Source organism: Manacus vitellinus, unplaced genomic scaffold (genome assembly GCF_001715985.3).
Source record: "Manacus vitellinus isolate BGI_N305 unplaced genomic scaffold, ASM171598v3 scaffold_15_pilon, whole genome shotgun sequence".
Classification (NCBI taxonomy): domain Eukaryota; kingdom Metazoa; phylum Chordata; class Aves; order Passeriformes; family Pipridae; genus Manacus; species Manacus vitellinus.
In genome coordinates, this window is record NW_021939122.1 from 8,957,276 (window position 1) to 8,969,954 (window position 12,679).

The window sequence follows — 12,679 nt, forward strand, 5'->3', positions numbered from 1 at the left end:
TCTGCATTTTATTGTTTAATTGCTTTTAAAGTCTACCTGCAATTTCAACTCTATTGTCTCCTTTCAAAAAGGAATGGCAAGGGTAGATAACAAAAGTTGTACCACATTGCTCGTTTTTATCAAGGAGGGAGCATATTGACCACAACTGAACCAACTACTATCCACTCACAAAACAAAGCATGCTAATTCAAAAATTAAACCATGCTAAAATTACCACTACACTGATTCTTCAGCAGGTACCTGTACAAGCCTTCAACAGATTATTTATCACATTTTAACTAACATATTTGAATACTGAAATAACAGAAGGCAATGGTGCCCATGTTCTGACCAGCTGGCAAATATATGGGAAGAGAGAAGCAGTTGTCTTTATTAATGTAGATAGTATAGGAAGTACCACAAATCATTACCAGAGAACATGCTTTAAAAAACAAAATGCCAGCATTCTGAAGCCTTAGCATAAGCAATTGCAAGAGCAATCCACACACAATTCAACTGAAGTCAAGAGAATAAAGCTTAAATATATGAGTACATTTTAGCATTACAGCTCACATTAACAGCATATAAAAAACACACTACCACATAATTTCAAGTTTTAATGAAAATGACTATAATTCTGTAATTTATACGTTAAATCAACATGAATAAAGGGATTAAAAATAATAAAATAATAATAAAATCTTAGCATTTAAACAGACCACTAACCCCTGCCTTTAAGTGTACACATTAGTCCAGGAACATGGCCCTTTACCATAGATTGAAAAGAGTTCTTGCAGAAAAGGAACATGTTTTAAGACTATTATCTGGAACTGTTATTTAAACCTGAACAAGAAGAAAAAAATTACAAGAGGGATGGAAATTCCAATTTTGAGGCTAGAAAAGATCATGATAATCATATGGATTAGTTTCCTAAATGCTGCAATGAGACAACTCCACAATGTAGTGTTACTTCACAGTCAGGTTTCTCGTATTTACATTGTAGCCAATCCTTCAGCCAGGCATAAAATCCTTAGCTAGAAATTTTGAGGAACAAATTCCTTACATCTTAACACCTTCTTTGTTATAAATGCATGGTTTGCTTCCAAACTGAAATTATGCAAGGAAAATAAAGGATGGAGCACAAAATACATCAAAGATGGACGAATCCCAGGCAATGATGTTGAGATGCTATCAAGACAGTCCTTACACTGGAGAAATCCAAAATGCTGTATTAAGGAAAAAAAACAGTAATCACATAGGTGTAGAATATAAGAGTCTAGAGAAGTAGCCAACTGTTCTCTCTCAGAAATACAGAACTAAGAACTTGCTCTGAGAGCTCTGACCCTTGTATACAAAGTGCATACATTCCGATCTACAGCAACACCTTACTCCTCATACAACAGCACGTCACCACTCTCAGTGGTGATCCAGGCAGTGGAAACAGAGAAAAAAACCTTCTTTTTCTCCTCCTTAACTATTAGAACTCAAATGAAAGTCATCTTACTGGAAAGCTATTTTCTGCATCCTTCACTAAGAGATCTGAATTTCATTTAAAAGTATGCACTTTGTGTTAAGGTATAATGCATTAACAGTTACTCTTAAGCTTTTGTACATGTATTTTTGCCTCTTAATCACAAAAACAACTGTCTTCATGAGTAAAAAAGATAACAGGATAGAAGAGGCATTTCCATGCCTCAGAATCCCTACAGATAATTTATCCAAGGGTTATGTCCCACAAGGCAAAATACCGAGGGTTTATCACTACAAACAACATGAAAGCAGTTATGAACGACCTTCAGAAATATCTGATGAATAAAAATTGGTTTCTTTGAATGTAACCCCGTAAACCCAATATAAAACAAAAAATTATTTACACTGACTGCATTTTGAGGTCTTGGTTACTCCAAAATCCTTTTATTGGTATTGTGCTACACCCTGAATTAAATTCAAATCCTTAATACTTGGCTCCTTCTTACCATTACCACTTCTCACTTCTCACATTCCTGTTTCTAAAGTTTTCTACACTAAGCCCAATGAATTCTTATATAAAAGCTTCAGCTTCTCTTCATACCTCCTTTTACTCTGCCTAGGTACTTCAAATTTTTCCTGCTGCCCTTGTTATTAAGAAAGTCAGGGACACTTTCCAATTGTTTTAGATATCAAGCTACTTCAAGTATACTGAAAAAAAATCTTTAAAAAGGGCCAGAGATACAAATTACAATTTCACAAACTTGAAAGGATACAAGAATGTTAAGTGTACATCAAACCTCACATCTCTATTACAGGCAACTGATGAACAGTAAACTGGTTTGGCCACTAGTTAACTAATTTCCTTTTTTTAAATTAACTGTTTAACCTAACAGTTGGTCACAACACAGATGATACACACCACCTTTCAGCCACTTCCCAACAGGGTGAACTAGGACTTCATGGTATGATATAACAGCAGTAAAGCATCTGCTCAGAATACCACAGGTTCCTAGAACTCAAAACCACTAAATATTATATATTACTGAACTACAAACTTCAGGATGAAGATGAAATTCTCTTTTTGTTTGTTTAAGAGAAGTTGACTCTGCAGCACTCTTCCTGATCTATTCCCTTCTCCTACAAGATAATTCTATCATTCTCCTCTCAGTTCTTTGTCCTCCTTAACTCTTCCCTTTTATTCCCTACATCCACAGGTAGTGTATCAAACTGAATGCTTTCCTGATAGTACTTCTAAAAATCTACCTCCCTGTTACTTCTTGGAAATCCACTTGCTGTTCCTGGCTGCCAGCCTCCTTGACAGGCATAGTTCTAAATTACAACCTAAATCATCCCATCATTATCTTTCACTTTCAGTTTTTCTAAAACACAAAAAACTTTCCCTCCCTCCCCAGCTCACTTTTATCCTCTTTCTACATCAACCTGGAATTTCTCATCTTCACCTTCCAGGTTGTAGTTCTACCCCTGCCCAACATGGTTTATGTCTCCATCACCTGCCTGACGACAGCCTGTATTTCACTAAATACTCTTTCCTTAGAGATAACCTGGAAAGGAAAAAACCACCAGGGTTCTTTTTGCTTCCTTATGATGAAAACTTGACAGGTTCATCAGTAGAAGCCTGATTCCTTTTGGGTCCCCACCTTCTGAGATACCAGGCTATAACAACTCCTGCAATAACAGGCCATCATCGTGGCTTTATCATTTGCAGAAACAGGTCACAAGGGCTTCCTGGATGACTCAAAATTACACATAAAGAATCTGAAGCGATTAGTGGAACAGGGTGAAAGTGCTACCTATTCAAATAAAAGCATAAAGAGAAAGCAAGTGTAATAGATTTTAAGAGCTACTAAGCATATAACGATAAGCATATAAGCACATAACTACATCAAAATACTTCTAAGGTTGTACTTTTTAACAGCACTCCAAAAATCAATTGTTAAGCTTTCTTCAGATCATAAAACCAGCAACTAAACACACAAGACCAGCTAAACTTCGGTCGTCTTGTGGTGCCTCATTTTACGTGCACGTCAATGCCTTCCATACCCACAGGCCCTTCCAGACGCCGGGACAGCCCTGTGCAGCCCTCCACCTCCGCCAGAACCCACCGCAGCCCGGACACACCTCCTGCCCACAGGCTCTGGAAGGATCCCCCCACACCACCCCGCCTTGCGCTGATTTACGTCTGCACTTGCACAACTTCTCCCGGGCCACCAAACATTTTAGAAGACAAAAAAGCGAAACCGGACCGCCGCCACCGGCTCGGGCCCTGCCCCGTCCCCCGGAGCGGCCCCAACCCGCCGCGGGGGCGCGGGGGGCCCACAGGGGCGTCCCTCCCGCCGGGCCCTGCCCGTACCTGTCCATGGTCTGCGGCAGCGCCAGGCCCGTCTGCTCGGCCATGGCCCCGGGCGGCGGAGCGGGCCCAGCCGAGGGCCCGGAGCCTCACAAAGGCGTCACGCGTGCGGTGGCGGCGAAGGGGGAGCGACGGAAGGCAGCAAATCCGCCCTTCCGCGGGGCGGCTCTCCTCCGGCGGGCGGGACCGCGGCGCGGGGCCGGTGGCTGGGGCAGGACGGGGGGCCCGGGGAGAGCGGCGAGCGCTGGAAGCGCAAGCCGCCCGTCACCGGTGCCCGGCAGCGCCTGCGCCACAGGAAACGGGCGGCGTGTCCCGAGCGCCGGGAGCTGTAGTCCTGCCGCCGGAGCCTGTTAGTCCTGCGCCGGGAAGCTGTATCCTGCCGCGGGAGCTGTAGTCTTGCCGCAGTCCTGCCGCCGGGAGCCTGTAGTCCCCGCCGGCGCGGGTTTAAAAAGGTCCGCGGGGCGCGTCCCCTCCTCTCCTTCCCCTTCCCCGCAAGTGCCCTGCCCTGCCATGTCTCTGCTCGCCGCCGTCGCGCAGTCGCTGCCCGGCACCGCGCGCGGGGCAGGTACGGGACCGCGGGGGCTCGCGGGGGGAAGGTCGCGCCCCGGCGGCCGCCGCCCCCCGCCGCCCTCCGCCGCCGCGCCGGGACCCCTCACGGGAGGAGGAGGGAGGGGGAGGGAGAAGCCGGGCCCTCCTCCTGCCCCTCCCCGCTCCGGCAGGACGCCGTCGGGGCAGGAGCCATCCTCTGCACGGCCCCTGCGGACAGGTGCACGGCCCCCGGCTCGGCCCGCCGGGGCCGGGCCCTGCTCGGGGCGGAGGGGACCTGGGCCGGTGCCGGCCCCCGACCGGGCTGCCCCGAGGGGCGGCGGCTGGAACGGTGAAAGGGAAGTTAGTCCGTGCCCGTGTGGTTGTTGTCAATGACAAGGACAAGCACCCAGCGCCCTCGTAAGTGCTCTTGGTGCTCGCCGAGGCCCGGTGACTGCTCGCTGCTGTGTGCGAGTGGGGCGAGGCGTGGGACAGCCGGTGGTAATGGCAACGCTCTCAGCTGGGCTTGTGGGCATGCTTCCCAATGGGAAAAAGTCCTTCTAACGTGCTTTTGAAATTTGTTGTATGTTCAGAAGTCAACATAGAGCATCACAGTCTGGAAAACTGGAAATTTAGAAATTGAAAAGCCTTTAGAGAGCAAAGAGGTGGATAGCACCTGGAGGGAAGTTGCCTTTCCATTTACCTCCACCGTGGGTATCTGTCTCCTGCCCTTGCGTCATGTTCCCCAAGCAAAGGGCAATGTCTTGTTTTTCAGAGGCTGTTGTGACATTACAGATTCTCAGAAAGCTTAGCTAATAAAGATCAACTTTGAGCTTTTCAGGTTATATTTTTAATGAATAGTAATAAGTTTTCTTAAATGAAACTAGTTCCTCATACCTTGTGTAAATTACAACTTTGTTACACTGCAGTTGCTGTACAAGGTAGTAATTTACAGGGCCAAGCACGGGGTGCAACTGTAAAGCTGCATGAACCTACATCTGTTCTTGGCTGAGACCAAGCATTTGCATGGTGGATGTACATGTCTATAGAGGTTAGGTAGAAGAGGAAGTGAATATACTGGATTCTTTGACTGCTGCCTTAGCTAGGGACGAATCAGTCTGGTTTTGAGAGTCTTTGTTGAGAGAAAAGTGTTGTCAAAAGGTGTGTAAAACATCTAGGCTTGGATTTGTAAGTTGCATTATGTGTATAATAGTAGGGATACGCATAAAGGTAGGGAGGGTGTTGTTTATTTTCTGATTGCTACAAATATAAACAGGGCTGCTGAAGTAGTTACAGTGATGTAAATGTTCCTTATAGGAAGTATGTATAGAAGTGGGTAGGAAAAAAGGTGTCGACATCCTGTCGCAGAAAATTTATTTTGTACTTACTCTTGGGACCTCACTCTCGAGAAGAAAAGACAACGCAGAAAGAACTGTGTCTTGCAGAATATACCATCTAAGGAGTCTTTCTGCTGTGCCTTTTGCAATCGGGTATGTCTATCTCTCATTGGCCTCATTAGCCACCAGCGTGCCTGTAACAAACGTGGATAGAGCCTTCCTAAATCTTCGTTTGCAAAGCCCAGCCATGACTCTTGGGACCATAAAATTCAGTGTTACTTGCACTGCTGAGGACTCTTGGATGTACAGTGGCTTGAGTAAACCATATGGGCATGACTTCCTGGAAGAGAACATAATACACTCTGTCCCAATTACAGCTGTTTGTGACATGTAAGAGCAATATTAGATACCAAGCATGTCTGGTTCCTATTCTTGGTCTAGACTAAGTGCATTGTCTATTGTCCAGAACACTGATCAGCTAGACTAGCCAAATGTTTTGGGGTTTTATATTTACTATATTTATTTTTTTAAATTTATTCTCAAGCGTTATGAATGGAAATAGGGAAGCTGATTTTATTTCTAGGGTTATGTGGTTTGTGCAATTTCTGTATTTTTGCTCTGTAGTTGGAAAGATATGCTAGCTGCCTGCCATTTATGATAAAGGTCATGATGAGTAATAATGGCTGTGAACTTTACTTACCTGAAGAAGTAGAACCAGAACCCAGGATCACTTGGCTACCATTTGAGGCTAAGGAACGGTCTGTGACAAAGGTGGCTACTTTGCTCTACCACTGGCACAAGGAGGTATGACAAGACTGGACAAAACTTGAATATCAGGCCATATAGTGAACACTTGGTAGGTTTGGACTTTTTTTTTTTTTTAAATCTACTTTTTTCCCTAACATGAAAAGCAAAAACATAATAGGATACATAAAAGCATAAGTGAACAAGCATTAATGGTTTTAAGCTAAAAGAGAGTAGATGTAGACTGAATATAAGGAAGAAATGTTTTACAATGAGGGTGGTAAAACACTGGCACAGGTTTGCCCAGAGAGGTGGTAGATGCCCCATCCCTGGACATGTTCAAGATCAGGTTGAACTGGGCTCTGAGCAACTTGGTCTAGTTGAGGATGGCCCTGCTCATTGCAGGGGGTTTGGACTAGATGGTCATTAAAGGTCCCTTAGAACCCAAACCTGCAGTTGGTTATGTCTATCTCGTATTGGCCTCATTAGCCACCAGCGTGCCTGTAATAAATGTGGATAGAGCCTTCCTTAATCTTCATTCACGAAGTCTAGCCATGATGAGAACCCAAACCATTCTATAATGGCAGATCTCTTAATAGTCCTTAAAGATTCTGAAATCTAAAAACTGATTTGTGCCTTTTTATTGTTCAGAAGTCTGTTGGACAGCTTGGGGTATGTGTTCTCCATTTGTCTGTTCTTGTCAGAATCAAAGTGTGATCCTAAAATACATGTATAACCAACTGTTTTACATCAGAGAAAGAAACCTTCCTTATTCTCTGATAGAGGAAGAGTTGTCATTCCACCCTTATCTCCTTAACAAGACTGGATATGCAGCTGGTCTATTCAAATGCTTGCTTTATTATCCCCTACAATCTCCTCCTTCACTCTCCCTCATCCCGCTTTTCTCTTCATTTTCTTTCCACTTCTTGATCTTTGTGCTTCCTTCTTTTCATTGGCAATTTCCACTATAAATCTCAGTTTGCCTCTTGCAGTTTTTTCTTTTCTAAAACAATTGCTTCCCCTATCGTCCTTTAATAGATCCTTCTTTGTTTCTCCCTTCTGCTTCCATGGTGTTCATTGCACTGTCTCACTGTCATCTTTTACCTTCACCTGGTAGTACCTGCATTTGAACCAAGATAAAACTCTCCTGGGAGCAGACTGTTTCACCACTGCAAAGTGAGGGAAAGTGATTGCTACTAATGGAGATTTGCCAGAGCTCAGCCTCCCTGACACTAGCTGGAGGCACCAGCCATTTTGAATTAAGTAAAACTGCACATTGAAGGCAAGTAGAGAACTTAATGAAAATCACCAAAAGCAATATAAGCTATTTAGGGCTTAAAATTGAGTCCTAAATTTGGCCATGAGATTTGCTGCAAAATATCAGCTTTTAAAATGCTAAATTGTTCGATAACAAATTTATACAGATTTAAGTTTAATAAAGAAGTTGAAAAGCAATTACTGCAAGAACTATATGGAGGTAGATTAAATATTTATCTGATTATTTCAGTGAGGCCTGAAAAAGAGGAAAAATAATGAAGAAGCTGTACCTTAATACAGTTCTTTTGATGTGACAGCATTAAAACTGTTGAAATTATTCACTATTTTCAACAAAGTTAAGTAATCTGGCAATATCAGAGTATTCTATTTTGGCAAAACTAAATTTTAACTATGATAGTAATATGTAAAATTAAACTATTAGATAAGTTAGGCAATTTTCATCTACTCATTTCCATTTTTTAAGAGACAAAGAGCCCTCAATTAAGGCTAAAATGAAACTGATCTAAACTGAGAAAAATGCTTCTACAACAAAACCTTTCTCCAGTAGCATAACACTTCATTTCAACTGTCAAGCTAGTTTGAATAGTCCCTATCTGTCAAAAAGACTAGCATGGTTTGTTAGTCATAGTAGGCTTATAGTGCTTCATAATGAATTTCTTAAAATAAAAATACACTTAATACAATGTTAATTGAGTTAGCTAGGCTTATTTTGGCCTTCTTACATTTGTTTCTTTGGAACTGGCCTGGGTCAAGTAATTCAGATACCAGATGGAATTAAGCTCTTATGTTCTGATTCAGCTCTTATTATTATCTTTTAACTTCCAGTTATGAAAGAGTTGGTCGGTAGAAACAAACAAAAAAACAAGGCTTTTCTGTTAGTGGCTAGTCCATCAAAAACTGTATTTGCATCATGATTTTCTTTGGTTTTGGACTGCTTTTCCTTATCTTAATGTTTGATCTGCAAAGGGAAGCTGTCTCCTGGGAAGAACTGATAGAATCAGTGCCTTCCACGTGAATCCTCAAATCATCTGAAAAGCAATAATCCAGAAGTAAATAGGGATGTAAAGGGGGGATATAGAATGCCTAGAGCCAGCCCTGTGATAGCTGGGATAGTTCATGAAATTAAGTCTTTTTAATTGCTGTAAGAAAGCAGTTTTCCTGCCTTTAATGATTCAGAGTAGTATAAACAGGTTAGAGCAAGTGTTGAGAAACTCTTAATTACAGCATTGATTTAGGGCAGGCAGACCATACAGTCCAACATAAACAGACTGCAGAAAGCAAAGACGTGTTATAAAATCTCACTTTCAACTGCCCTATTTTTTTCTTTCTCAGCTTCAGTCTTCTCTCTTTCACCTACAAAGCTATGCATATTTCATCCTTTGAAAATCAGCCTGCACTTTTATTAAACAGTTATTTTCACACTTCTGATTTCAACTAAGTAATTTTCATACAAGCATTAGTATTTGGTTCTGAATAATTAGGATTATGAATAACTACCCAGAATAAATATACAGAATGGGCTAGCGCAAAACAGAACACAAGTGCCAAGGAATGAAATTCTGAAAACTTTACCCAATCTACATTAATCATCACAATATTAATATCTTATGAGAGGAACTCCTGTCAGGCTATATATTTATGTAGAGCCTGGAGATATGTAGATAGTAGGTAGTGAAAGGGAGGTGGTTGAAATGTGGAACCACGGTACACAGTGTAGATGAAATGGTAAATAGTAAAATTTGCACCTTGCTTTTTTTCTGAGCAGCTTATTTTTCTTGGTAGAATTTTCAGTGTACCAACAACTAAGTAATGAAAAAGTCATAACTTGGAAATTGGAAACTATTCAAATAGTACAACTTTTCACCTATGCACTGATTTTGATTTGTTTTAAATTTTCATACTTGACCTACTTGTGTTTGAGTTTCAGAATATTTTGAGAAATTATATTAAGTGATTATTTAATATTTTCTTCAGCTAAGGAGCATGACACAATCTCTTTTGTAATAGCTTTAAATTTTATAGCTGATATGAACTTATAAATTTTTTTTATACTAGGAGGTTGGAAGGGAATTTTGGAAATACTAGAACTATTTATTTGTCTAGCAGTTGTTCTGAATAGGTGGCTAATTGATCTGGGCTTATAAATGAAACTGTTTAAAGCTCTTACTTAGTTCTTCATTTTCAGCTCAGTATGACAGATATTTTCTCAGAGGTGGTGATTCAGATTGCAGCAGTTTTCCCTGGAAAGAGGGAGAGTGCACATTTTTTTTTTCCCTTCGAGCTCTTTTCCTTTCAGGATAGGCAGCAGTGAAATGCTGTCTATAGATAAGACTTCAACCCCCATGATTCCTTGGGAGAGCATGCGCTGAGAGCTTCCAGTTGTCAAAGTGCTCTTGCCCGAATGGTCGACTATTTGTCATATAGCAAACCCGAAAGAAGAAAATAAATATACACTCCTTTTATTGATCTTTAAATACAGAAAATCCAAAGGTAACTGTTCCTTAAAAATTTCTGTGTTGACTGCGTGGGTTACTGCATGCAAACAGATCTGGTATTGCTGTGGGGATTTAGATTTCCTGTACTGGATTGTAAATTTGTAAAAATACTTACACCGGCAAATAATCAAGAGGTACTGCGTAGTAGTCCAACATTAGACATTGGCTGGCCTGTCTTTCAAAGTCATTTATTGTCAGTGTTTTTCCATTCACACTGGCTTCATTCATTAAAGGTAGGTCTTGACCTTGACGAGAGGGTTGAACTGCACAGTGATTTTTACCTTTAAGAAGCAATATGAAAGGGAATGCAAATCACAGTCCTTAGGATAAAGTTCAAAACCAGCTAGCTAAGGCAAGGTACATATTTGAAGCAACTGCTGTGCTAGCCACTATAGATAACCTGGTGACTAACTAATTTAAATATCCTTTATTGACAACAGAATTTTAACATTTCATCTGCTATGTTTTTATCTCTAAATGTATTTTTATACTGATAGCTCAGAACCAGGGTAGAGGGATACATATAATCCTTTTCTCTCTCTGATGTGGAACCATGAGTAGTTTTATGTAGCCTTAGGAGCAGTAGTGATTTTCGGTAGAAGTGAAGCTAATGGAAAGTTACACAGAGCTTGGTATGTTCTGGCTGACTGCAGTATTGCTTTAAACTGCCTCACAAGGTTTTCTGCACTCCCAGCAGCAGCAGCAGCGCTGCCTGGTACAGATGCAATAGTTTAGTCCATCCTTCTTAGGAGCTTGCTTTAATGTTGTCTCACTGCCTAGTCTGTTCAGGAACCCTTGCTGCTCGGTTTACATATCGAACTGGTAAATAAGGGGGAGTGTAAGCAGTAACTTAATTGATAGCAGGAACCTCTCCTGACATTCATATTAACTAAAACGTGTGTGTGTGGCTCAAGGAGATTTAAAAGAAAGAAAAAAAGAGACAAAAAATGTTAGATACACACAGACCGCTGCTATCAGGAAGGACTGTGTCGACAATTTCATGCTTTGCCACCTTTCTTAAACAGTCAATCGATTTGGCTTTACTTTGTTACCTTAAAATAACAATCCTAAAAATGCAGTCTTAGGCATGTTCTTATCATATGATTAACTCAATAGAAATGCAATTAGGTATCCAGCGATGGCCATCTTTGACATAGTCACTCAATTAAACTGAGTGATTTGGGGCTCATTTAAAATACTTTTGAGATTTAGAACGATCTCTTCAGTTGACTAAAAGCCTGCAATATGTTGATGTTCCTGTTGTGATTTCATAGAATTGCTGTTAAGTGATGTCTGTATTGCATTAGTACTATTGTGTTTCAAAACAATAATAAAATTATATCATCTTTTCGTATGAAGCACCTTTTCTAGCAGCTATGACTCAACCATTCCACATTTACTTTTTAAAGCTTAACCTTATGTATTGATTTAAAAAATAATTTGCATCACTAGTCTTTGTCTTGTGCATATAAGGATGTTTTTTAACATGCAGCTATGTCTATATGTTAGGTATTTCCATTTTCCCTGGGTTTATTTTTCATTTGAAAGCAACAGAAACATCATAGTCTAGTAATAGCTCTAAGATCTGCTCATTTTGACCTTATGGTTTTCTAATGAACAAATTACCGATGATTATATTTATATATATATTTATATATAGATAGATATATATAAATAGAGCGAGCAGACGACTGCTTTAATGTAAAATAGCATTTTACACGGAGAGACCGTAAGGTCATGAAGGCAAATAAAACATCCATCGGAGGCTTTGTACGTGAACTGTCTCCACCCCCCGCTCCCTCCCTTCCCCCGGCGTGGCCATCGCCCCTCCTGCCCCGAGCCGGCAGGGAAAGGGCAGGAAACGATTGTGCAGCGAAGAACCTCTCCCGTGTCAGTGCGAGCTGTCGTGTGTGCTTTCTCTCTGATAAATCTGAATCACTGAAAGCTTGTTTGTTAATTAGGAAAAATCGGTACCCGGCTCCTTTAAAGGTCCCCTAATAGAAAAGGGGGTGGAGAAGAGCGAAGACTGGTGTCTTTTTAACCTTGCTGAAGGACGCAGCAGTATTTATTGACGTATGCAAATAACCAGGGGGAGGAGGTGGAGGAGGGTGCTTGGAAAAACAGGAACCAGAATCAGTTTCTCATTGCAGGGTGAGAGCTCTGAGTTCCGGTGTAAGAGAAAAGAGACGTGGCGAAATTGCTGTATATCTCTGCCCTATAAGCACATCTCTCATTTAGACTGAAGGGAAACAAGGCATCAAAAAGGGTGAAGCATCTTAAAAAATCTTTTAAAGGCAATCTAGCACGATCAAAGGTTACATATTCCTAAATGGGGGAGGGGGAAGATTACGGGTTTGCCTTGCAATTTGCTGTAGCATAGTACTAGGAATAGGGCGAGATTTTTGGCTGGCAAATGATTAAAACAGACTGGTTTGTGGTATGAATGACAATGTTAATAATCTGTCTTTGTGGTTTTTTCCCCT

General features: G+C 41.3%; 2 protein-coding genes across 10 annotated transcripts in view; one reads left to right on the forward strand and one right to left on the reverse strand.

Moving 5' to 3' along the window:
* MARCHF5 (membrane associated ring-CH-type finger 5) overlaps window positions 1–3,938 on the reverse strand; it is a 28,578-nt gene extending 24,640 nt beyond the window's left edge. For both annotated transcript variants that reach the window (XM_029958507.1, XM_029958508.1), the window contains exon 1: window positions 3,821–3,938. In XM_029958507.1, coding sequence (XP_029814367.1) covers window positions 3,821–3,864 — 44 coding nt within the window. In that variant the 5' untranslated portion in view covers window positions 3,865–3,938. The remainder of the gene's footprint in view (window positions 1–3,820) is intronic.
* Window positions 3,939–4,199: 261 nt separating this feature from the next.
* The window catches only part of CPEB3 (cytoplasmic polyadenylation element binding protein 3), an 85,093-nt gene continuing 76,613 nt past the window's right edge, over window positions 4,200–12,679 (forward strand). For 2 of the 8 annotated variants that reach the window (XM_029958613.1, XM_029958616.1), the window contains exon 1: window positions 4,280–4,382. In XM_029958613.1, the coding sequence (XP_029814473.1) occupies window positions 4,328–4,382 (55 nt within the window). In that variant the 5' untranslated portion in view covers window positions 4,280–4,327. The other 6 variants (XM_029958614.1, XM_029958617.1, XM_029958615.1 and 3 more) reach the window with 5 other exon arrangements.